We start from the raw sequence: 23,773 nt of genomic DNA on the forward strand, positions 1-23,773 counted from the left end.
AAGTTTCTGGGCCTCCTCCTGGTTTAATTATTATGCTGTATGATGATGACCAAGAATAAGGAATAAATTTTTGAGCACCTATAGTGCTAGGCCATGCTCAGTAAGCACTTTATCTGTCTCGGGTAAGCTTGGAGGTGGTCTTGTTATTATCATCTCCAGTTACAGTTTCCGACAGGGAGGCAGACAGAGTAGGGAAAGTAACTTGGCCAAGTAATTCATCAAGGTGCGTTTTGAACCCTCGCAATCTAACTCTAGTGCCAAGGCACTACTACTTCTACGTTTCGAAGAACCTGATAGGCGAATAAAGAGTAAAAGGCATTCAAGGTAGAGGGAACAAAATATGCAAAGACTAGTCAATAAAACTAATCGGTCCTGAGTTTCTGAGTCTTGGTTACTCACCTACAAAATAGGAACAGTATTATAGGCTTATAGGTTCATAGGCTTGTGAGAATTAGATGGGATAATGCGTGTAAAGCACGTTGCACAGTGCGTGGATCACATAAAGTGCATAACGATAATTTATGTTTTTAAAAATACTGTTATTTCTCTGCCTCCGTTACCTCTACAGAACGGGTTCCACGGAGACTACATTTCCCAGAATGCCACCTCGCCCTTTGACTCTAGCTAGACCAAAAAGACGCGCCACTGAGCGCCTCAAGCCGGAAGACTATAGTCTCCCGGCGTGCAGTGCGGTTCCTTCCATTAGATTTGAGGCACGGTCGGCGCGTTGCCCTCCGGGAGTTGTAGTCAGCGGCGTGTTGCTCTGACGCCGGCCGGGCCGGGCGTGGGGGCCTGTGGGAGGCGGCGCGGCCGGGCCCAGCTGCGGGGCGGAGGCGGCGGAGAGGCCTGCGGCGGCAGGGAGCGGCGGGACCCGGAGCGGGCGCTGGAGCCAAGCCGAGCCGAGCCGGAGCGGGCGGCGCAGGCCGGCGCGGCGAGCAGCAACCATGTCGGTGTTCGGGAAACTGTTCGGGGCAGGAGGGGGTAAGGCCGGCAAGGGCGGTCCGACCCCTCAAGATGCCATCCAGCGGCTGCGGGACACGGAGGAGATGCTAAGTAAAAAACAGGAATTCCTGGAGACCAAGATCGAGCAGGAGCTGACCGCTGCCAAGAAGCACGGCACCAAAAACAAGCGCGGTGAGTCGGCCCAGTCCCCTCAGACTCTCCTCAGGCTCCCCTCGGGCTCCCCAGGGCCCGGACTCCACCTCCGTCAGACACACCCCAGGGTCTGCCCCGACCCTGGAACTCTCCCCGGTCAGACTCCCCTCGAGGCCTTTCTGGACTCCTCCCCGTCTAGCTTTCTTGAGTATCTTCCGGGGCCTCGGACTCCTCCACCATCAGACTCATTCCTGCCTTCTCCCCTGTGCCCTCCCCACTCTGCCAGGTCCCTTCCGACCCAGGTTTCACTGCTTCCCCCCGTCCTCCCCGTAGTCCGTTCCCTTCCGCCTTCCCCTCTCTCAGGCCTGCCCTCACCCACCTTCGGGAAACTGCCGTCCTTTTCTTATTGGCTCATTTCTGCCCCCCATCCTAACTCGTGTGTCCTTCCGTGTCCTACCCCTGCCTTCTCCTGACCCATGTGTGGAATCCAGGAGCTGCCCCAGCCCTGTCCCCGTCCTCCTGACTGAGAATTCTCCTTGAGAAGCCTTCTTGAGAGAAAAGGGGACTGGGGGAGAGGAGACCCCAGTTTACTGTCTCTGTTTACTTGCTGAGTGAACTTGAACAAGTTGCTTTCCCTCTGAGGCCTCCCCCCCCCCCCCCCCCACCATCAGCAAGTGCCTTCCAGATCTGTGATTCACTGCTTGTTGCCTCATGACTAGGTCTTATCAGAGTTTCTGGGAGCATAAGCCTTCACGGGTGACTCACTGCTTCCCCATCCCTCTGAACCAGAAATAGGGACTCCATCCCTCCATTGGCAGCGACTCCTTCCCAGTTCCCACTGCTGGGGGTCAGGGTAGGGAGAGTGAACCTTGAGGCATGCTTAATATACTTCCTGTTGCTGTATGGCTTTCTGGGCAAATGCTATGTATTTTACTTAGAGTGAATGTGACAATGCTTTAGTAACTGTAAGGCAGTTTGGAAATATTTGCTCTTTTTGTTGTTATGGCAATATAAGAGTGAACCATAGAGTGACAGCGCCTCCCCTCACAGAGGGAGGCAAAGGTGAGAGGGGTTGAGGAGCTGCACAAACAAGTATTTAAGTTCCTGCTAGTCATTAGCCACGTGACCTTGAGCTGGTTACTTTACCTCTCTAGAAGGAAGAAGATCTTGCATTTACAGTGCCCAGCACCTAGTAGAGGCTAAATAGATATTTTCTTCATTCTAACAGAAGAGCAAAGTAGCTCATCCTGAGGATGCTTCTTTAATAATAGTCAACAAATACTCTGGACATTTTTTTTTTTTTTTTGAGTGCTTGCTGCATAGTGACAGGATGGGCAAAGCATAGCTTCCACCTTAATGAGAGAGAAGACAGAAACAGGAAAATAGATGAAGAAAATATTGTCTGGTGGTGGTGGGTGTTTAAAAAAAGATGATCTGGTAGGGAATGATAGAGTGGGCGAAGGGGTGCCACTTAGAGTGGTCAGGGAAGGCCTCTTAAAAAAAAGTCAAATTTGAACTGACCCTTGAGAAGGAATCAGCTCTGTAAAAATCTAGAGGAGGAGCCTTCCATGCAAGGGAAAACAGCATAGGAAAAGGCCCGGAGGTTGGCCTGTTTTAAGAAACAGAAGACCTCTGTGTCTGGAATGTAGCAATTGAAGGGGAGAGTGGTAGGAAATAGGAGGGTAGGGAGTAGACCTTGGACTTCTTGGTAGAGTTAGGATTTTATTTCAAGTGGGTAGAAAGATGTTGGAGGGTGTTATCCAGGAGTGTGTCCTTATCATTGATAGAGCTTTATTTTTAATTTTTATTTTTTTATTTTTTGTTGTAATTTTTATTTTTTTTAAAGATCTTATTTATTTATTCATGAGAGACAGAGAGAGAGAGCCACAGACATAGGTAGAGGGAGAAGCAGGCTCCCTGTGGGGAGCTCAATGCAAGACTCAACAGAGGGAGAAGAAGCAGGCTTCCTGTGAGGAGCCAACATGGGACTTGATCCCAGGACCCCAGGATCACGACCTGAGCCAAAGGCAGACACTCAACCACTGAGCCACCCAGGCACCCCATTGATAGAGATTTAAAAACACCATCTGGCTGCTCTTTGGGAAGTAGACAGGTGTGGGATGAGAGTGGGAGCAAGGAGACATGAGGTAGTTGCCGTCATCCGTTTGTGGCCTGGACTCCAGTTATAGATAGCCCTGGAAATAGAAAGTAGGGTTAGATTTTGCTGCCTCTGCTTTTTTTCTCTGATGACTCTCCCTCTGTCAGGGTCCTCTATTGTTCATTAGAGTCATTGTTTTTACCAGTCTGCATTTTGGAATGCTTTGCCCATTGCAATGTGGTGGAGGAGGAGGTTATCACTTAACCTCATCTCCCTTCTGAGAGGGCAATTCTTCTGAGGTCTGTTGGTCTGGAGCTTTTCGCAGTTTTAGAGGTGATTGGATTTGCTTTCAAGAGGCTTGGAGAGAGGGTACCAGCAGACTGTGGAGGACCAATCTCAGTTGTAATAATTTTGCTGAAAGCAGTCCATCTTCTTGAGTTTGCCTGGGAGGAGCTGCTATATATTTGCCCTCCCTTCTTTTTAGCATCTCCCGGGGGATAGGTCTTACCTGCTTATTGGGATAGTGCTGTGAGGTATTAACACCACCACATACCATTCACTTAGTCACTTATTGACATGCTACTGTGGCAGGATCTGAACAATCAGATGAAAATACTATGTGCCTGCCTTCCAGGAACTCAGGATTGGTAGTGGGTGTGTTTTTGTTGTAGTTTTTGTGTTTATGTGTGTGTGTGAGAGAGAAAGAGGAAACGGAGGAGTAGGAGTGGGGGGAGGGGAACATACCAGTCAGTGCTGAAATGAGCATATTTTGGTCTGAGGCTGCAATAGGAGGAGGTTTCTGTCTGAGAGTGAAAGGGCAAGGGACGCTTCACAGAGGAGGGAGGTGTGAAATGGGTCAGCAAGGAGTTTGGGGAGCAGTGAGAGTTGGGCGGGGGGGGGGGGGGGGCGGCGGGGAGGTGAGACAGCAGAGAAATAATGCTGCGGCGGAGTGGCATGTAGCCAGACCTCAGCCTGGAGATGCTGAGGAGCCACTGGCTGTCTTGAAGGAGAAGAGACAGATCAGTGTGGATTTCCAAAGAACACACCAGTAGCAGCATAAAAGGAAGTATAGACCAATCAGGAAGGGGCTGGAGGCAGGAATCCATTAAAACATAAGGATAGGGATCCCTGGGTGGCTCAGCGGTTTAGTGCCGCCTTCAGCCCAGGGCGCGATCCTGGAGTCCTGGGATCAAGTCCCACATCAGGCTCCCTGACTGGAGCCTGCTTCTCCCTCTGTCTGTGTCTCTGCCTCTCTCTCTCCCTCTCTCTCTCTCTCTCTTTCTGTGTCTTTCATGAATAAATAAATAAAATCTTAAAAAAAAAACAAACATAAGGATAGAATCTCATAGACATGATTTGAGCCATAGATTTATCACTTAATAGCTGATGCCTTGGACTGGTTACTGTACCTTATATTCCTCCTCCATGAATAGGGGTGCTAGTATCTAATCTTATTGGATTAAATTGTGTTATATATGCAAAGCTCTTAGCACAGTGCCTGCCATATGGTAAGTGATCAATAAATGCTTGCCATTATCATTATTATAAGGAGACTTGTAATTATTCAGGTGGGAACAAAGGGCCTAGTTGAAGCATGGAAAACTAGATGAGAAGTAATACATATCAGACTTTTCTTTCTTTCTTTCTTTCTTTCTTTCTTTCTTTCTTTCTTTCTTTCTTTCTTCTTTCTTTTTTTTAAGATTTTATTCATTTATTCATGATAGACACAGATTCATGTCTATTCATGATAGACACAGAGAGAGAGAGGCAGAGACACAGGCAGAGGGAGAAGCAGGCTCCATGCAGGGAGCCTGACATGGGACTCGATCCTGGGTCTCCAGGATTACGCCCTGGGCCGAAGGCAGGAGCTAAACCACTGAGCCACCCAGGGATCCCATGTCAGACTTTTCTGAAGAAGAATCAAAAGAAGCTTGGTGATTTATGGGAATTGTGAGTAGGATGAAGGAGGGAGGAGTTGAGGAAAATTCCCAAGTTGGACAACTGGGTGGATGGTGATGCCATTAACCAAGCTGAGAAACACAGATGAGAAGCAATGCTTCATAACTGTGTAGTCCTTTGAGATTTGTAAAACTTCTTTTTTTCGCGAGTCTCACAGCATCCACTGAGACTGTAAGCTCCTTGAGGCAGGATGTGATGGTCATGTTCATCACTGTGTCCCCTAGCATAGTGCCTGACATATGGTTAATGTTTTCGGTAAGTATTTATTAAATGAATGGAAACTGTCATTTGAGTATATTCTGTTATTCCCATTGCACAGAGAAAAAAAGTGAGGCTCCAGAGAGGATGTAACTTGACTCAGAGACCAGTTCTTCTGGTGGCAATGGGCATCTTGTGTTCTGTGTACTCCCATGATGGGTGAAGCCATCATTATTACCTTTGTCATCACTTAGCTCATTAAACATCCACTTGTGCAAGGTGTGGTGCTAAGTGGGGGGTGGGGGGGAGAAGTGAGATAGAACTACGCCCTGCCCTCTTGCCCTGCCACGCCATGCCCTTATTGTGTACACATTGTAAAGATGATAAATTGTCCTTTAAAACAGGTCTCTGAAGCTCAAGTAGATTATTTGCAGTGTGCAAGTGTGTTCCAGGAGGTGATTTTTGTTAGGACCCTGGAGCAAAATTTGGATTGCATATTTTTTCCAAATCCCTTTTCCTTTCCTTTAGTCATGTATTAATTCTTTTTTTTTTTTAATTTTATTTATCTATTCATGAGAGACACAGGGAGGCAGAAACACAGGTAGAGGGAGAAGCAGGCTTCATGCAGGAAGCCCGATGTGGGACTCGATCCCAGGACCCCAGGATTACGCCCTGAACCAAAAGCAGATGCTTAACTGCTGAGCTACCCAGGCGTCCGAGTTATTCTTAAGCATGTCCCATTCTTGAGCATGTAGCACGCTCTTAAACTGTGTCCCAGGCCTCATGCTCAGTGCTGGAAACACAGAGAAACCAGACATGGCCCCTGCCATTTAAGGGACTTAAGTACTGTCACTTTCCTTTTCTATAAAGTAGAAATAATATTCATCTCACATTACTATGGTGAGGATTAGCTAAGAGAATATATATGAGAAAGTATGATGATGCATTGTGGATGTGGAAGTATACTTTTCAGGACGCCTGGGTGGCTCAGCCATTGAGCATCTGCCTTTGGCTCAGATCATGATCCTGGAGTCTCAGGATTGAGTCCCACATCAGGCTTCTCGCAGGGAGCCTGCTTTTCCCTCTGCTTATGTCTCTGCCTCTCTCTCTGTGTGTGTCTCATGAATAAGTAAATAAAATATTAAAAAAAGAAAAAAGTATACTTTTCTTACCTTTTCTGATAAAGTTATTGCTGCTCAGATTTCTTTGGTTTTGTTGTCGAAATGGAAGAGCCGTTTCACTGAAAATTGGATGGAAATCAGTCTAGGTGAACTGACAAAAATCACTCAAACTTAGGTCTTTTTTGGTACCTTTCTATAGTGCCCTGTTAGTGTTTTCCCTAAGATAGATGATCAAATATAAAATATTTTTTTCTCCTTAAAGTGTTATAACAAGTTATGAAATATCTACCCTAAGGAGTTCAGATTTCCCTTTTTTCCTGTTTTAATAAAGATGAAAACAGTTTGTAGAAAGGATCATATTTTAATTTAACAAGAGAACTGTATGAGATTGGGAAATGGGTATGAGACTGGATATCTCAAACACCCTACATTGATATATTTCTGTTGGATTTATGGATGCGAATCAGTTCATTTACAGGTTAATTTAGATCCAGTAGAAAATGGATGATGGATGAAGAGAGCCTATGTGCTCACAGGAAATACATCTTCATTAAATCCTGCTCATTGCTGGAGCCAGGGTGGCTCTCTCATGTTTAATAAAATTACTTTGATGTGTTAGCATGTGGGAAGACATGTTAATAAATTACATTTATAGTGAATGTGGCCTTTTGGTTCTCTAGACTCAGGGTATCAGGTTGAAAACTACAACATCTTGCGGTGCCTGGGTGGCTCAGTCAGTTAAGTGGCTGCCTTTGGCTCAGGTCATGATCCCGGATCCTGGGGCTCCGGAATCCTGGGATTGAGCCCCATCAGGCTTCTTGCTCAGCAGGGAATCTGCTTCTCCCCCTGCCCATATTCCCTGTCTCTCTCTCTCTCTTTTTCCAATAAATAAATAAAATCTTAAAAAAAAAAAAAAAATAAGTACAGTATCTTAATGGTACACGTGTCAGCAGGATCTTCTCTTCCAGAGGCCCTGGGATGGAAAACCCAAAACCTACCCTGGGAACTGAGCAGTGGGAATTTCCCTTGGTGATGCTTAAGTTTCTTTATTGAAGAAATGATTGGCCAGATTGGGTTTGGTTTATTTCTTCAGACAGATGGGGTGTCAGAGAGACCTCATGTGTTGGCTGTCTAAACATGCTGGTGCCTTTGATTCAAATGACAGAATCTTTTTTGCCCTATTTGGCAGGGAGATTAAAGATTTTTAAGTGCCTGCTAGTAGGTTTGTGGTTTGAAATTCAACTTAGATATTGTTTTTTAAAGTTTTTAAGATTTTATTTATTCATGAGAGACACCCAGAGAGAGGCAGAGACACAGGCAGAGGGAGATGCAGGCTCCTTGCAGGGAGCCTGATGTGGGACTCCATCCCAGTACCCTGGGATCACGCCCTGAGCTGAATGAAGGCAAACATTCAGCCATTGAGCCACCTGGGAGTCCCATCAAGATAGATTTTGTTTGGAAGCTGAGTGAAATATGAGGACCTTTGAGCCTGGACTGTTTTGCTCAGGGAAATTTAATGTTGTCCCTGGTTAGGTTTACATGTAAAGAGCGAGGTTTTCAAAAACAACCTGTAAAGATATGTGCGAGCCTTACATCCCTGAGGCCGAAAGCTAGGACCGGATTTGTTTTCAGTGGTCCAAAGCCCTGAAGTGGAACCAGGGCCAGCTGGGAGAAGGGAAGCCCTTGGGGGTCTTGAATTCCTTTGGGTAGGAAAGGCTTATGAAAACTTGGTTCTTTTGCCCAGAATTGTTTTGTGCTGTGCCATTTTCTTTAAAAGAGTGAGAGAGGATATTCAAAAACAACTTTAGATTGGTCATTTTGAGGGTAGATAGTTATATTTAGAAGGAAAAGAAACAAGAAGAGACCTAGTTGGATAGAATACTGGCCTGTTTTTAAGGTGTTTGACTCAAGCCAGCAGATGTTTATTGAGTTCGTTCTAGGAGGAAAGCATCATGATGGTTTAGGCAAAAGATTTCTCAGTTTGAATGCTTACTTCACTCATCAGCAGTACCTTGACAGTTACTTATCCTTTCTGAGTCTCAATGTCCTCATCTATAAAAAAGGAACAAATAGTACTTTCTGGGGTTCTTGTGAGGATGTGGAATAAGTTGATATATGTAAAATGCCTACCACAGTGCCTGGAACATAGGAGAGATGTAACTGTGTCCTTGATTTCCCAGGTATAGTTTTAATGCACAATAAAGGATATAAAGATGGATGAGATACCACTTTCTTCTTACAAGGGCTAACAGTTCAGCAAGGAAGACTCATACATGTATATATAAGTAACTGATAAAAGGCAAACCGTGGTAAATGTACAAATGAAGTATTAGAGGAAAATACAGCAGGAATAGATTAATTCATCTCTGAGGATTGGCAGGTTCATTTCACCCAGCCACCCATCTAATGCCCAAGTTCCTTTTGCAGTATTCCTGGCAAGCGATTAACCTCTGATTGAACCTCTTTGCTGACAGGATTTGTATTAGGTGTTCTATCCTCCCTTACTACAGCATGGTCTGTCTTTGGGTGGCTCTGACTATAAAATCACCTTTCTCCTTTGGAATGGAAATCTTTCTTCCTGAAGGTGGTAGCTCTGTAGGGAAGCAGTTTGAGCTAGTGGAAAGAATGCAGGGTCTGGAGTTAGAAGGCTTGGGGCAGATCCTGGCTCTGTCAGTAGAGGATTGTGAAAAGTATTTCTTCTATTGGGAAAACTAATTGCTAATGCTGTCTTTTGGGGCCAAAGAGAACAGGCCTAATCCTTCTTCAGCAGGACAGATCAGAGAAGACGGTACTTAATGTGTCAAGCCTGTACTTTTCTAGGACAGATCACTGTACGATTGACTGTTGCCAGGTATTTCTGTTCTTTCCTTGCTACCCTCCTCTGAACAGTGCTCCTTTTTATCAGTGTTGCCTTTAAGTTGTGGAGTGGGCAAAGCTGAATCCCTGAATATTCCAGCCAAGATCTGAGCAGCATAGCTGAAAATATGCAGGGCTAGCCATTTGTCTAGGAATTGATTTGGTTCTATGTACTGAATGGCCCTGACGATTCCCATATCTCTGAGACAGTTTTGTGGGTTTGTTTTTTTTAAAGAGATTTTGCTTTCCAGTGGCCTTTCATTAATAAAGGAATAAGCATCTGGTAAATACTAAAATTTGGCCCTTCAGGAGCCTTAGCTGAAGGATTCAATGATTTAAGTTCTTAGCAAAAGCATCTACCTGGCTGGATTTTCCCATCGCTGATATTTCCAGTTCTACCTTCTCGCTCTTCTTCCATACAGGGCAAAGCTGGCTAGAGGGCTTATTTGAGGAATGCAGGAAAACTATACATCTTTCTGGTCATGGCTGTGTAGGTCAAAAGGTTAATTATATGGTATAGTGGAAAAGGTGATGGGCTTAGAATCAGAAGACCTGCACTCATATTCCACCTCTGCTACTTGGCTGGCTTTGTGATTTGCAACAATTCTTCTATCTCTGAGCACTAGCTTCTTCAGCTGCAAAAACAGTACATAGTATTTACTTTACAACTTGCTACTCAAAGTGCTGTCTATGAGAACATGTGGGAAAGTGTTAGAAAAACAGATTATCAGGCCCTACCAGCCCTAGGAAGCAGAACCTGTATATTTATGAGATCCTCAGGTAGTTTGTATGCACAGTAAAGTTTGAGAGACACCTCTCTATAGTTATTGTGGGGATTAAATGAGAATAGTGGGCATTTTCATATGCCAATACCAATATTCATACCTGGACTTTCAGGGATGCTGTCTTGGTCAGTTTGCTCACTTCTTTGGCTGCTCAGAGACTGAACTTTTATCCAGCTCCATCTATTTTCAGATACCTTTAGTTACCTCCAAACCCAGTGAGGTCACAGAATGCAATGGTTCAGTAGAATTTGCCTCCCTTCCTTTTGAAAAACTTGAAGCACTTGTCCTGCTGATGAGGTAATGGCCTTCTTCATGAAAGAAGTCAGTCTTCTGGGTAATTGACAAGTATTCAGGCTAGCTGTCAGTCATGAGGATCCACTGATTGTTTGGCACCAGCAACCCTGGTGATGTTAGGGGCAGTTCCTATTCTTAGTAAACACCACTGCCTAGTGGGGGGACCAATTAGTAAAGATAGTGTTTTTACCCAGTAGGGCTTGTGCAGAGTACCATAAGAATGGGTGACAAGAAAATAACTCCACCTAGGGACTGGAGGGTGGCTAGGAAATGAATTTTTTGAAGCCTTACTTTTTTTTTTTTTTTTTAAACCATAAATGACTTTTCAGTGAGGTCTGATAACTTGGTTTAATGGTTTTATGGCTGTTTCCTGTTCTGTTTATATGGCATTGGTACTGTTCTAATCCACCAGTTTTCTGGATTAGGAGGGACAGATGTTTTCTGAGAGCCTGTTCTATGTTAGGACCCATCTGAGATGCCATGTGGATTTCCAGGCAGTGAAAAGGACACAGCCTGGCCCAGTGGATCCTATAGTTAAAAAGATCTGAGCCTCTTTCAGAGAATAAAAATTATCACAACTACATAGCCCATACATTTTTTTCACTGGAGTCTTACAGCCATCCTAAGTGTTCCTCTTAGGAACTAATGGATAAAGTAAAAGAAAATTCAAGGAGCTCCTCAGCCAGGAGAAAGGGAGTTATTCGGGATGATGAAGTATGGATGATGAAAGAGGATCAGTGCAGGGAATTCTAACATCAACTTGCCCTGTTTGATTCCATAAAATAACATTTTTCTGGGTTTAGAGTGATAATGAATCAAGCACCAGGTTACTCAAAGTGGTACGCCTGGGACTTGATACAACCTGCTTAGGGTAGTTTCCTCCCATTGAATAATCAGGGCAGTCGAGTTTTCTCAGAGTTCTCAAGTCCCAAAGTCCAGACATTCGCCCAATCCGTGTTTCCTGCTCAACTGTGGGGCTTGTCCAGTGATCCTGCTCTCAGAAGGCCCATACTCTTGGTAGGGGGTATAACCTAGGACAGGAATAATTAAAGTAAAAAAAAAAAAAAAAAAAGGAATAATTAAAGTGCAAAACTGGCTGTAAGTGCCATCCACAGGAACACTCTACATGGAGTATAGTGAAGATTTGAAGAAAGGAGCAGTTCTCCAGCTGAGGGTTGAGATGACAATGTGATCTTTTGTGTCAGTCCTTAAAGGAGTAGGTAGCTGGAGGGTAGAGTAGCGTGGGTAGAATGGGGTGGGGGTTGAATATAGTCACTCATGTTTGGTATATGACACCATCTCAGATCTAGAGTTACAACTGGAAGTTGCAGAAGAACTTCTGCTTTTGGGACACCTGGGTGGCTCAGCTGTTGAGCGTCTGCCTTTGGCTCAGGTCGTGATCCCAGAGTTCCAGGATCACGTCCTGCATCGGGCTCCTTGCATGGAGCCTGCTTCTCCCTCTGCCTGTGTCTCTGCCTCTCACTGTCTCTCATAAATAAATAAATAAAATCTTAAAAAAAAAAAAAAAGAACTTCTGTTTTCATCTAACTGTGTTGAGTATAGAGTAGTATATTTGAAAAAAGGAAACTAAGGCTTTTGAAATGGATTTGGATTGAATATTGTGTACTATTTAGGGACCTTGATGTTGAGATCCCAAATCTTTTTGGTCTTAGTGCTACATAGATAAACATTTGCATTTCACTTCAGCTGGCCCATTTTATTTTATTTATTTTTTAGGGGGAGGGGATGGAGAGCAGGGTGATGGGATAGTGGATAGGATGGTGGATAGGCACAGAAGGAGAGGAGAGAGAATCCCAAGCAGGCTCCATGTTCAGATGGTCTATTTTATTTTATTTTATTTTTATTTTTATTTTTTTTAAGATTTTATTTATTTATTCATGATAGTCACAGAGAGAGAGAGAGAGAGAGAGGCAGAGACTCAGGCAGAGGGAGAAGCAGGCTCTATGCACCGGGAGCCCGATGTGGGACTCGATCCCAGGTCTCCAGGATCGCGCCCTGGGCCAAAGGCAGGCGCCAAACCGCTGCGCCACCTAGGGATCCCTAGATGGTCTATTTTAAAAGAAGGTAGCTAGAAGTCATCCAGATTAGAAAAAAAGAAGTAAAACTGTCACTATTTGTATATGACATGATACTATATATTGAAAACTCTGCCAAAAAACTCTCAGAGCTAATAAATTTAGTAAATTGTGGGATACAAAATGAACACACAAAAACATGTTGCATTTCTATTCACTAAAAGGAGCTATCAGAAAGAGAAAACAAGGAAACAGTCCCACTAAAAATTGCATCAAAAAAGAATAAAATAGCCCCAGTCATTTAGCTGCCAGCTGGAACTCAGCAGCCTCCCCTTTGAGCCTGCTTGGTTCCCAATGCTCCGCCACCCCCCTCCTTTCCCCACCCATTCTCCTGCTGACCTTTTCTACCGAAGAGAAGGAATCATATTTCTGGCTATCCAGAACCTCCATTCTTGTATCCCCCTTGTTGATGCAAGTAAGGGTGATACTCTGCTTCCTGCTGGCACTGGGATTATATATATGAGAATTCAACAGAGAAATAGTAGGAAGACCCTTACTCCTATCCAAGGGATTGCTGATGATTACAATAAAAACTAGTGAAGGCATTTAAGAAGAAATTTGCCTGCAATGGTACTGTAATTGAGCATCCATAATATGGAGAAGTAATTCAGCTACAGGGTGACCAGTGCAAGAGTATATACTAGTTCCTTCCCTGTAGAGATTGGCCTGGCTAAAGATGACCAGCTGAAGGTTCATGGTTTTAAGTGCTTTTGGCTCACTGAAGCATAAATTAGGATTTCCTTGCAATGAGTAGAATATCCCTTCTGTCACTTGTCACAAGTTTAAAAACATCATAGCTTGTATAAGGTAACCATTTGGGATCTGCTTTTAATTTGAACTAGTGTAACTCCTTTGTGCAATAAACTGAAAAGAACCAGAGGCATCTTGGTGGCTCTGGTCAGTTGAGTGTGTGACTTTTGGTTTTGGCTCAGGTCATGATCTCAGGGTTGTGAAAGTAAGCCCCACGTCGGGCTCTGCATTCAGTGCTCAGTGAGGAGTCTGGTTGAGATTCTTTCCATCTCCTTCTGCCCCTCTTTCACTCTTGTTCCCCCTCTTTAAAATCAATGAATAAATCTTGAAAAAAAAAACTGAAGAGTGTCCCCCCCCCAAAGAATAAAATACCTAGGAATAAATTTCACTAAGGAGGTGAAAGACCTGTACCCTGAAAACTATAATACATTAGTGAAAAACACCGAAGAAGATAGAAATAAATAGGAAGATATTCCTGCTCATAGATGGGAAGAATTAATATCGTGCAAATGTCTATACTACCCAAAACAGTCTACAGATTCAATACAGTGGTATTTTTCACAGAACTAGAACAAATACAGAATTATTAGGAACCACAAAAAAGGAATGCCTGGGTGGCTCAGCGTTTGAGCATCTGCCTTTGGCTCAGGGCGTGATCCTGGATTCCTGGGATGGAGTCCACATTGGGCTCCTTGCATGGAGCCTGCTTCTCCTCCCTCTGCCTGTGTCTCTGCCTCTTTTCCTGTCTCTCATGAATAAATAAATAAAATCTTTATAAAAAAAAAAAAAGTAACCACGAAAGACTTGAATAATCAGAGAAATCTTGAGAAAGAGCAAAGCCAGAGGCATTACACTTCCTGATTTAAAACTATACCACAAAGCTATAGTGATAAAAAAAAAAACCTTGTGGTATTGGCACAAAAACACATGAATCAGTGGAACAGAACAGAGAGCCCAGAAATAAACTCACACATTTGTCAATTAATTTATGACAAAAGAGGCATGAATATACAGTGGAGAAGAGATAGTATCTTCAATAAATAGTGTTAAGAAAACTGGACAGCTACAGGCAAAAGATAAAATTGCACCCCTGTTTACACCATATACAAAAATTAACTCAAAGAATTAAAGGCTTGAATGTGAGATTTGAAACCATAAAACCTGGAAGAGAACTAGGTGGTAAGCTCTAAGGTCCTTGAGATCGGTCTTAGTTATGTTTCTTGGGATCTGACTCCAAAGGCAAGGACAAGAAAAGCAAAAATAAATGAGGCTGCATCAAACTAAAATAAAACACTTTTTCATAGCGAAGGAAGCCATAAACAAAATGAAAGGCAACCTACTGAATGGGAGAAGATGTTTGTGAATCATGTATCTGATAAAGAGTTAACTCAAAGTATATTTAAAAACTCATACAATTTATTAACAACTAAAAAAAAAAAAAAAACCTGTCTGATTAAAAGCTGGGCTTTTTTTTTTAGACATTTTTCCAAAGAAGGTATTTAGATAGCAGTAGGCACATGAAAAGATGCTCAACATAATGGAACCACAGTGAGGTTATCACCTCACACATGTAATAATGACTATTATAGGGTGCACCTGGGTGGCTCAGTGGTTGAGTGTCTGCCTGTGGCTCACGTGGTGATCCCGGGGTCCTGGGATCAAGTCCCACATTGGGTTCCCTGCGAGGAGCCTGCTTCTCCCTTTAGCTGTGTCTCTGCCTTGCTCTCTCTGTGTTTTCATAAATAAGTAAAATCTTTTTTAAAAATGGCTATTATCAAAAAGACAAGAAATAACAATTGTTGGTAAGAATGTGAAGAAAAGGGAGCCCTACGCAACTATTGGTGGGAATGTAAATTGGTAAAAACACTTTGGGGAAAACGGTATGGAAATTCCTCAAAAAATTAAATGCAGAACTACCACATCCAGCAGTTCCACTTCTGGGTATCTATCTGATGAAAACAAGAACACTAATTTGAAAAGATATATGCAAAAAAAAAAAAAAGATATATGCACCCCCATATTAATGCAGCATTACTTACAATAACTAAGATGTGGAAACAACCTAGGTATCCATCAATAGATGAATGGATTAAGAAAAAAATAGATGAATGGATTAAAGATGTGTATTTGCATGTGTGTGTGCACATGCACACGCATGGAATACTAGTCATTAAAAAAAGAATGAAATCTTGGGATCCCTGGGTGGCACAGCGGTTTGGCGCCTGCCTTTGGCCCAGGGCGCGATCCTGGAGACCCGGGATCGAATCCCACATCGGGCTCCCTGCATGGAGCCCGCTTCTCCCTCTGCCTGTGTCTCTGCCTCTCTCTCTCTCTCTCTGTGACTATCATGAATAAATAAATAAAATCTTTAAAAAAAAAAAAAAAGAATGAAATCTTGCCATACATAACATCATGGATGAACATTGAGGGTATTCTGCTAAGTGAAATAAGTCAGAGAAAGACATTCTGCATGATTTTACCTATAAATGGAATAAAAAAAAAAAAACCCCAAAACCCCAGACTTATAGATAGAACGGAGTGGTGGTTGTCAGAGGGAAGGGGGTTTGATGGGAATAATAGTGAAATAGGTTTGGGGATCAAGAGGTACAAACTTTTAGTTATAAAATAAGTCATGGGGAAGGACGCCTGGGTGGCTTAGCGGTTGAGTGCATCTGCCTTCAGCTCCAGGCGTGACCCTGGAGTCCCGGGATCGAGTCCCACGTCGGGCTCCCTGCACAGAGCCTGCTTCTCCCTCTGCCTCTGTCTCTCTCTCTCTCTCTGTGTCTTTCATAAATAGATAAATAAAATCTTAAAAAAAAAGTCATGGGGATAAAATGTACAGCATAGGGAATATAGTCAGTAATACCGAACTAACTTATGACAGAAACTAGGTTATGGTAGCGATCAGTTTGCAATGTATATAAATGTCACCATGTAGACAAATGTTAAATTACTATGCTGTATACATGAAATTAATATTGTATGGTTATACTTCAATTTAAAAGATGAAAGTAGGGGTGCCTGGGTGGCTCAGTCCCTTAAGCATATGCCTTCTGCCTATGCTCAAGCCCCACGTCAGGCTCCCTGCTCAGCAGAGGAGTCTGCTTCTCCCTCTCCCTCTGTCCCTGCTTATGTGTGCTCTCTCTCTCACTCAGTCTATCAAATAAATAAATAAAATCTTAAAAAAAATAAAAGATGAAAGTAGCTAGAACCTTTGCTTTATTCACAAGCCCATTTGATTAACATATGTTAACTTGAGCTGTGTGCCTGTCCTAGTTTATTGGGTAAATACAAATGAAGATAGGCCATTGCCTCTGAGATGGTTACAATCTAGCTAGAGTGACAAGTAATCGGATATAGACAGGGTACAGTGTGATCTGTTCTAGAAACTTCAGAATACAGGATATGCAGTGGAGGGAACTGAAACTGTGTGTGTGTGTGTGTGTGTGTGTGTGTGTGTGTGTGTTGATAGAATCTATATTTTATTAAATAGTTATTTTGGAGGATATCAGATTGTTAGGAAGGAACTCAAAATGTATAAGTGCTTGAAACTGAATTACTAGAAAAAGTATTTGAGAAAGTAAACCCAGGAATATGGAAATATATGCAATGCTTTTAAAAAGCATTTTGACTCAATCCTCTTTGTGGGGACATAAGAATGGATAAATGTTTAGCTTAGTTTAGTCATAAAAGAATTAGTTTTAGAGGGCAGCCCCCGTGGCTTAGTGGTTTGGCGCCGCCTTCAGCCCCGGGCGTGATCCTGGAGACCTGGGATCGGGTCCCACGTCAGCCTCCCTGCATGGAGCCTGCTTCTCCCTCTGCCTTTGTCTCTGCCTCTCTCTCCTTCTGTATCCCTCATGAATAAATAAATTAATTTAAAAAAAAGAATTAGTTTTAGAATACTAAATTTAAAGTACAGCTTTTTAAAAAATATATTTTATTTATTCATGAGAGACACAAAGAGAGAGGCAGAGACACAGGCAGAAGGAGAAGCAGGCTCCATGAAGGGAACCCAGTGCAGGACTCGATCCCCGGATCCTGGGATCACACCCCGAGTCGAAGGCAGACGCTCAACCGCTGAGCCACCCACACATCCCTAATAAATAAATAAAATCTTAAAAAGACTGGTAGTTGTAAAAGCAAAAATTAGACTTGTACATGTGTGTAGCCTGGCTGCTATTCTCTGCAGAAGTTTGAAAAGGAGTTGGTACTCAACAAAGCCATCTGAAAGACTCCTCATTAGGGTAAGGAGTTCGACACAGTTCAGCTCTGTGTCCCCAGAGTTCTTTAGATTTTGAAACACTGACTTACAAGGGTGACATTTAGAACTAAAATAATTGCTAGTTTCTTAATTTTCCATCAAGTAGATGAGTTGCTTTCACCTCTCCAGAGCATTTTCTCCCTTTAGAACCTTGTGGAAGGTCAGTGAATGGTTGCAGATTGCTTGGCAAGTCTGGAGTTAGAAGATTTGGGTATTGAGTTGTAATAGGCTCTGATGGCCTTCTGTGGCCATGTCCAAGGAAGGAGTTAGTATCAGCCTGGCATTCAGTTTGTTGCTTTTAGCAGACAGCCTTTCTCATGTTTAGATTTTATTATTTTTCAAAAATATTTTGTTCATTTATTTGAGAGAGAGAGAGAGAGATCACATGAGGGGGGAAGGGCAGAGAGAGAAGCAGACTCCCCACTGAGCAGGGAGCATGATAAGGGACTCAATCCCAGGACCCTGGGATCATGACCTGGAAGAAGGCAGTCACTTAACCAACTGAGCCACCCAGGCACTTCATTTTAGAGGTAATTTTGAAAGTGTAAAGGGCAGAGCAATATAGAAACACCTTTCTTAAATTATTTTCATTATTCTAGAAAAGTTGTATTTCAAAGTAAAATAAAATTATTTTCAGGAGAAAAGTCTTCAGAAAATGAAAACATTGCCCCATCTTTGGGAAATGCCATGCATTTTACAAATTTGATCATGTTTGATTTTTTTTTCCCCAATAATCCATTATTAAGTGGTTTTATACCCCACTCTGCCATTAGAGATGAGAAAGCTGACATTCAGATTAGAGAGTCACTGGTCCAATCCAGAAGCCTTCGGGGATCCCAAGGTGGGCTGCATCACAGTGGATTTGGGTATTTTTGATGTCCCATAGGGCCAGGACTCCATAGCCTTCAGTGTTCATAACTTATCAATGGACAAAATATTGTCATTGGAAATCAGATTTTTAAAAATTTGTTCATTTAATCATGAGAGAGACAGAAACAGAGGAAGAGACATAGGCAGAGGGAGAAACAGTCTCCCTGCGGGGAACCTGACGTGGGACTTGATCCCACGACCCCAGGATCACGTCCTGAGCCAAAGGCAGACACTCAACCACTGAGCCACCCAGGTATCCCTGGAAATCAATTTTTATACTGTTCTTTACACAGTATAAGTACAGTGTAAGTGTAACTTACAGTGTAAGTTATTCTGGAGGGAAATATTACACACTTGTATAGGATTTTATGGCTTCTAAGCACTTTCACATATACTCGTTTTGAAAGTCAGAGAAGCTTTTAAACAGGTTGTGGTTTTTGTTTTTTTTTTTAAGATTTTATTTATTGGGGATCCCTGGGTGGCTCAGCGGTTTGGCGCCTGCCTTTGGCCCAGGGCACGATCCTGGAGTCCTGGGATCGAGTCCCACGTCGGGCTCCCGGCATGGAGCCTACTTCTCTCTCCTCCTGTGTCTCTGCCTCTCTCTCTCTCTGTCTATCATAAATAAATAAGTAAATCTTTAAAAAAAAAAGATTTTATTTATTCATGAGAGACACAGAGAGAGAGGCAGAGACACAGGCAGAGGGAGAAGCAGGTTCCACACAGGGAGCCCGACGCGGGACTCGATCCCAGGACTCCAGGATCGCGCCCTGGGCCAAAGGCAGGCGCCAAGCCACTGAGCCACCCAGGGATCCCCCAGGTTGTGAATTTTAACCCAATTTTGCAGATTGGGATAGGGCTTAAAAAACTAGGGCTCAAAGGAATTAAGTGGTTTCCCTAGAGACTGAGTCAAGGCTAGAACCCAAGTCTAGAGCTTTCTTACTATACCATGCACTGTTCTAGCTTCCTGTTATTAATGCTCAATTTCAGATTCCCTTGCCAGCTTTAGCAAGGCAATGTGTCAATAATGGATGTGGGTCAGGTTGAGGAGGAGGACAAAGTTGGGGGTCCTCAGAGTGACTGATTATGTTATCCATAATGGGACTAGTGCCAGAGAAAACTAAGAGGAGACTGTTCATATGTGTCTGAAATGGTTTGAGAGCCTTTGTTCACTGTATTCATTCATTCACAGTCTGCTACAGCATTAGCATTGTGCATTTCCCAGTCTGGTTTCTACTTCTTTTGCCACAATAAACTCAGTTTCTCAGTGGTCTGCAAAGCAGTGTTTCGAACCTTGAAACTATTGTGTTTTTTTTGGGGGGGGGGGGCTGTCCTTTGCATTGCAGGATGTTTAGTAGCATCCTTGACTTCTACCTGATAGATATGCATGGCATTCCCCCTCCAATTGTGACAACCAGAAATGTGTCTAAACGCTGCTAAAAATGTCCTCTGGGGGACAGAAGTTCCTAGGGTTGAGAACCAGCTCTACGGCTGGTCAAGCTGTCTAGGTAGAGTTCTAGAGCTCCAGAGACTGGCCTAAGGGTCAGCTGTTTTTATTTTTTAATTTTTAAAAAGATTTTATTTATTTATTCATGAGAAACACACAGAGAGGCAGAGACATAGAGAAGCAGGTTTTCTATGGGGAGCCCAAGCAAGACTATCCCAGAACACCCAGATCACGCCCTGAGCTGAAGGCGAAGGCGGATGCTCAACCATTGAGCCACCCAGGTGCCCCAGGGTCAGTTGTTTTAAAGAGCCAAGCGGAGAGGACCCAGTACTTTTAACTCTACCCTTTTGTTGCTTGCTGAGGCCACCAAGGTCTAGAGATAGCTCAAGGCCTTCTGGCTCTGCTTTCTGAGAGTCTGACTTGGACTGGGACCTTTTTCTCAGTCCTTCCTATTCAGGACTCTTACACCAATGCAGAGTGTTTCAGTTTTCAGGTTGGAGAATGCTTTTCTAGACCCAGAGGTTTTCAGTCTTCAGGTAGGAGGATGCTTTTCTAATTCCAGAAAAAATAAGGGGTTGTCCTATGATAATGCATAGTTGTTAGGACCCTTTAATTGAGAAGATACGTAATTACCTTCAATCAGTATTTATTAAATACCCACTATGTGTGTCTCCATCCTAGGAATGTCTTACATGAATGGTAGTAGGTGGTCAAGTGACAGTTGATTTTGTTATTGTGTGATATGTTCACCGTTTAGTGCACAGGCAATGCTGGGTGGGCACATTTCACAGAGCAGTGTTGTGGTAGCTATGAACCCTATGGGCTCATAACCCGTAGGTTGGAAACTGGTTAGTTATACCATGAGATTTGGGAGAACCACAGGCCTGAAACTCAGGGCTTTTCTTGAAACCATGAGTACCCTTTATACTCAACATAGAAATCTCCACAGTCTGTGGAAATGAAAAGCCAATAGGCTACCTAGAGTCCTCAGTGCAGCTCTCCAACAGCTATACACTAGGGCATTTGTGATAAAAGAAGAGGCATTTGACTGGAAACAAGCTTTAAATTCTTAGCATTAGTTGGTAAATGGTGCATGGGTCTAAGGGGAGTTTAAAATAATGGTCCTGAACTTGAGAATATGTGTTTCCAAAGCCTCTCATCTCAAAGCACTCAGCTTCTCTGACAAGAAATATTACTCTTATTTCAGAGGTAAGAGGCAGAGAGGCGAGGCCACACAAATGGTCCCTGAAAGAGAGCCAGCTACTCTCAGGTTTAGGAGCTGGGCCTCTGGTTGGCATCCCAGACTGGGGCTGTTTGTTTCTGTTAGATGATGGTGGGAAAAGGAAAAAAGTTGTTAGATTAAGTTCTGCCCAATTTGGCCAACATTTTGAGTGCCCACCATGAGACTCCATGTGAAGGGGCAGAATAGAATACAGATGCATAGGATTTGGGATGGAGGAAGGGGGTAGGGGCATTTGAGGCTGAGGGAATTGTGGAGCCAGAGTACCGCACATATGTATGTGAGAAGGGAGGTGGGATTATGGGAGGGTGGTTTGAGGAGTAGTGGTGTCTCAGGCAGAGGGACAGTTGGAAAAAGATAAGGCTGCAGCCTCCCTGAGGAAGCCCTGGACACTAAGCTGAGAAATCTGTGTTAAGTTGAATTTAGTGAGGCACATAACTGAATGAACGCTGTCTCTTGAGTAGCTTATGGGGACCAGCAGCCATCTTCCTGCAGCACCCTAGTGAATTTACCCATTGGTAGGCTTTATACCCATTATTACCTGAGGAAATGAAGTGGGTAGAGGAGTCGTGCCCTTATAAGGGAGAATTCATGGGTCAGTATCCTTTCTCTGGTTACTTCTTCCTGATTCCCCTTCTGCTTTACTGAAGCCTGGAACATCCTGGGCAGCTGGATAGAGACAGAAAGGTAACTTTTCTCCACTTGAGAGTATCTCAGTTATATGCTTAAGGTAGGCAGGCAGATCTTCCCTACTTAAACTAGCTTGACCCAGCCTCATTTATTAATCAGGTCCTTGGCTGCATTGTGTTGTGCATTTCACTCCCAACTCCTGGCTGGCTGGCTCAATTAGTTGTGATCTTTGAGATTATTCTTCTTTTCAGTTTATCTTTGATCTGAGAAAGGGAGATGGGGAAGGTTACTTCCCTTGGCTGATGACAAGGACCTCTATTTCTGAGGCTGTACATTTCTTTTCTTTTTTTTTTTCAAAGATTTTATTTATTTATTCATAGAGTCAGAGAGAGAGAGAGAGGCAGAGACACAGGCAGAGGGAGAAGCAGGCATCATACAGAGAGCCCGATGTGGGACTCGATCCAGGGTCTCCAGGATCACGCCCTGGGCTGTAGGCGGCGCTAAACCGCTGTGCTACCAGGGCTGCCCAGGCTGTACATTTCAAGTTCAGCCTGGTCTCTGTCTGCTATCTTACTCACAAAAATCTGAGAACTCACTTTTTTATTCCCTGCCTCTTTCCTGAGCTCACAGCCTCCTGTTTGCTTTCCTGTTTCCTAGGTGCTCCTTTCATCACCCAGGATGGCCAAGCAGAGCCCTAGGACCTTGGGACATCCCAGTTCTAGTTCTGATTCTTTCGACTAGTATCTTTGGGCAAGTGCCTTCCCCTACTCTGGGCCTTTGTTTTTCCAACAATAAAATGAGAAGGATGGATTAAATGAATGCTAAGATTTCTTCCTGTTCTAACATTACCTGAGTCAACAAGTGCCATATTACAGTAACTCTCCAGAGAACCAGATGTTGCTAAGCAGTTTTGTTGAATAAAAGGATGGAGCAGGTTAGCTTCATTTTGTCTGTTAGCAGCTTGGGTACAGCTCTGCTCATTGTAAAAGCTGAAAGCAGCCACAGACTGTTTTGTAAGATGTGATGGACATCTTTTTATTGTGATTTCCTGGTTCAGAGGCCAGAGCCGAATAATGGTTTTTAGCTGCTGCCATGAGCCTGGATCCAGGTGAGCAGCACAGATGCCAGAGGGCATCTCTCCTGGTATCTGAGCCTCCTTTGGATCAGTAGTCTGCCTCTGACTTGACTCCCAGCCTTTTGGCAATTCAGAGGCATACATTTCTTCTGGGGCTGAGCAGGCTTAAGCCCTGCTGGACAAAAATCCAGCAGTGACCAAGTTAAGCATACCGGGGGGGGGGGGGGGGGGGGGCTTCCCTGTAGAAGTTCTTGACCTCCTCACCAACCCATTTTCAGAGCCACAGGATACAAAGGATTTGTCTCCTTTGGGAGGAGAGTGGAAAAAGAAACCAGCTGGTCAGGGTTGGCCTGACTTAAGTCATTTTATTTAAATCTACTTTTTAGGATGGAGACTGAAGATGATACTAGATATCTTAGGGAGAGCAGTGGCCTTCTCTGCAACACCTTGTGTGCTAGGTGTAAATCCTAGTACTACCATGAACAGCTAAACCTCTAAAAAAATGGATGACATTTACCTTCCTGGTTCTAATTTAAGGCCTTTAAAACCTCAGGTTCCGGTTAGTGCCCATTAAAAACCATTCCCCTGGGGCAGCCCAGGTGGCTCAGCAGTCTAGCACCGCCTTCAGCCCAGGGCGTGATCCTGGAGACCCGTGATCCTGGAGACCCAGGATCAAGTCCCACATGGGCTCCCTGCATGGAGCCTCCTTCTCCCTCTGCCTGTCTCTCTGCCTCTCTCTCTCTCTCTGTGTGTCTCAAAAAAAAGTTCCCCTCCTTTTTATTAACTTTCATGGTGCCTTCCTGTTTCTTAAGCAGCTCTGGAAAAATCCTGCAACTTTGGAGCTCTTCTTACCGGTACAGAGGGAAATCCCAGACTCAGAGATTAAGTGACCTGTTAAAAGTGACACAGCTTGTGAAGACAAATCTGGGCCTAGAATGCATGGCTCTTATCTCCTCATTTCGTTGAGTTCTGCTTTACTGCTTTTCAACAGACTCTGGGGT

General features: G+C 43.7%; 1 protein-coding gene and 1 pseudogene across 1 annotated transcript in view; both read left to right on the forward strand.

Moving 5' to 3' along the window:
* The first annotated feature begins 826 nt into the window (after window positions 1-826).
* Window positions 827-23,773, forward strand: part of CHMP4B (charged multivesicular body protein 4B) — a 54,231-nt gene continuing 31,284 nt past the window's right edge. The window contains exon 1 of the mRNA XM_077872782.1: window positions 827-1,134. Coding sequence (XP_077728908.1) covers window positions 945-1,134 — 190 coding nt within the window. The 5' untranslated portion in view covers window positions 827-944. The remainder of the gene's footprint in view (window positions 1,135-23,773) is intronic.
* LOC144298823 (eukaryotic translation initiation factor 1 pseudogene) lies at window positions 12,589-15,379 on the forward strand (annotated as a pseudogene).

This window comes from Canis aureus, chromosome 26 (assembly GCF_053574225.1).
Source record: "Canis aureus isolate CA01 chromosome 26, VMU_Caureus_v.1.0, whole genome shotgun sequence".
NCBI classification, from domain to species: Eukaryota; Metazoa; Chordata; class Mammalia; order Carnivora; family Canidae; genus Canis; species Canis aureus.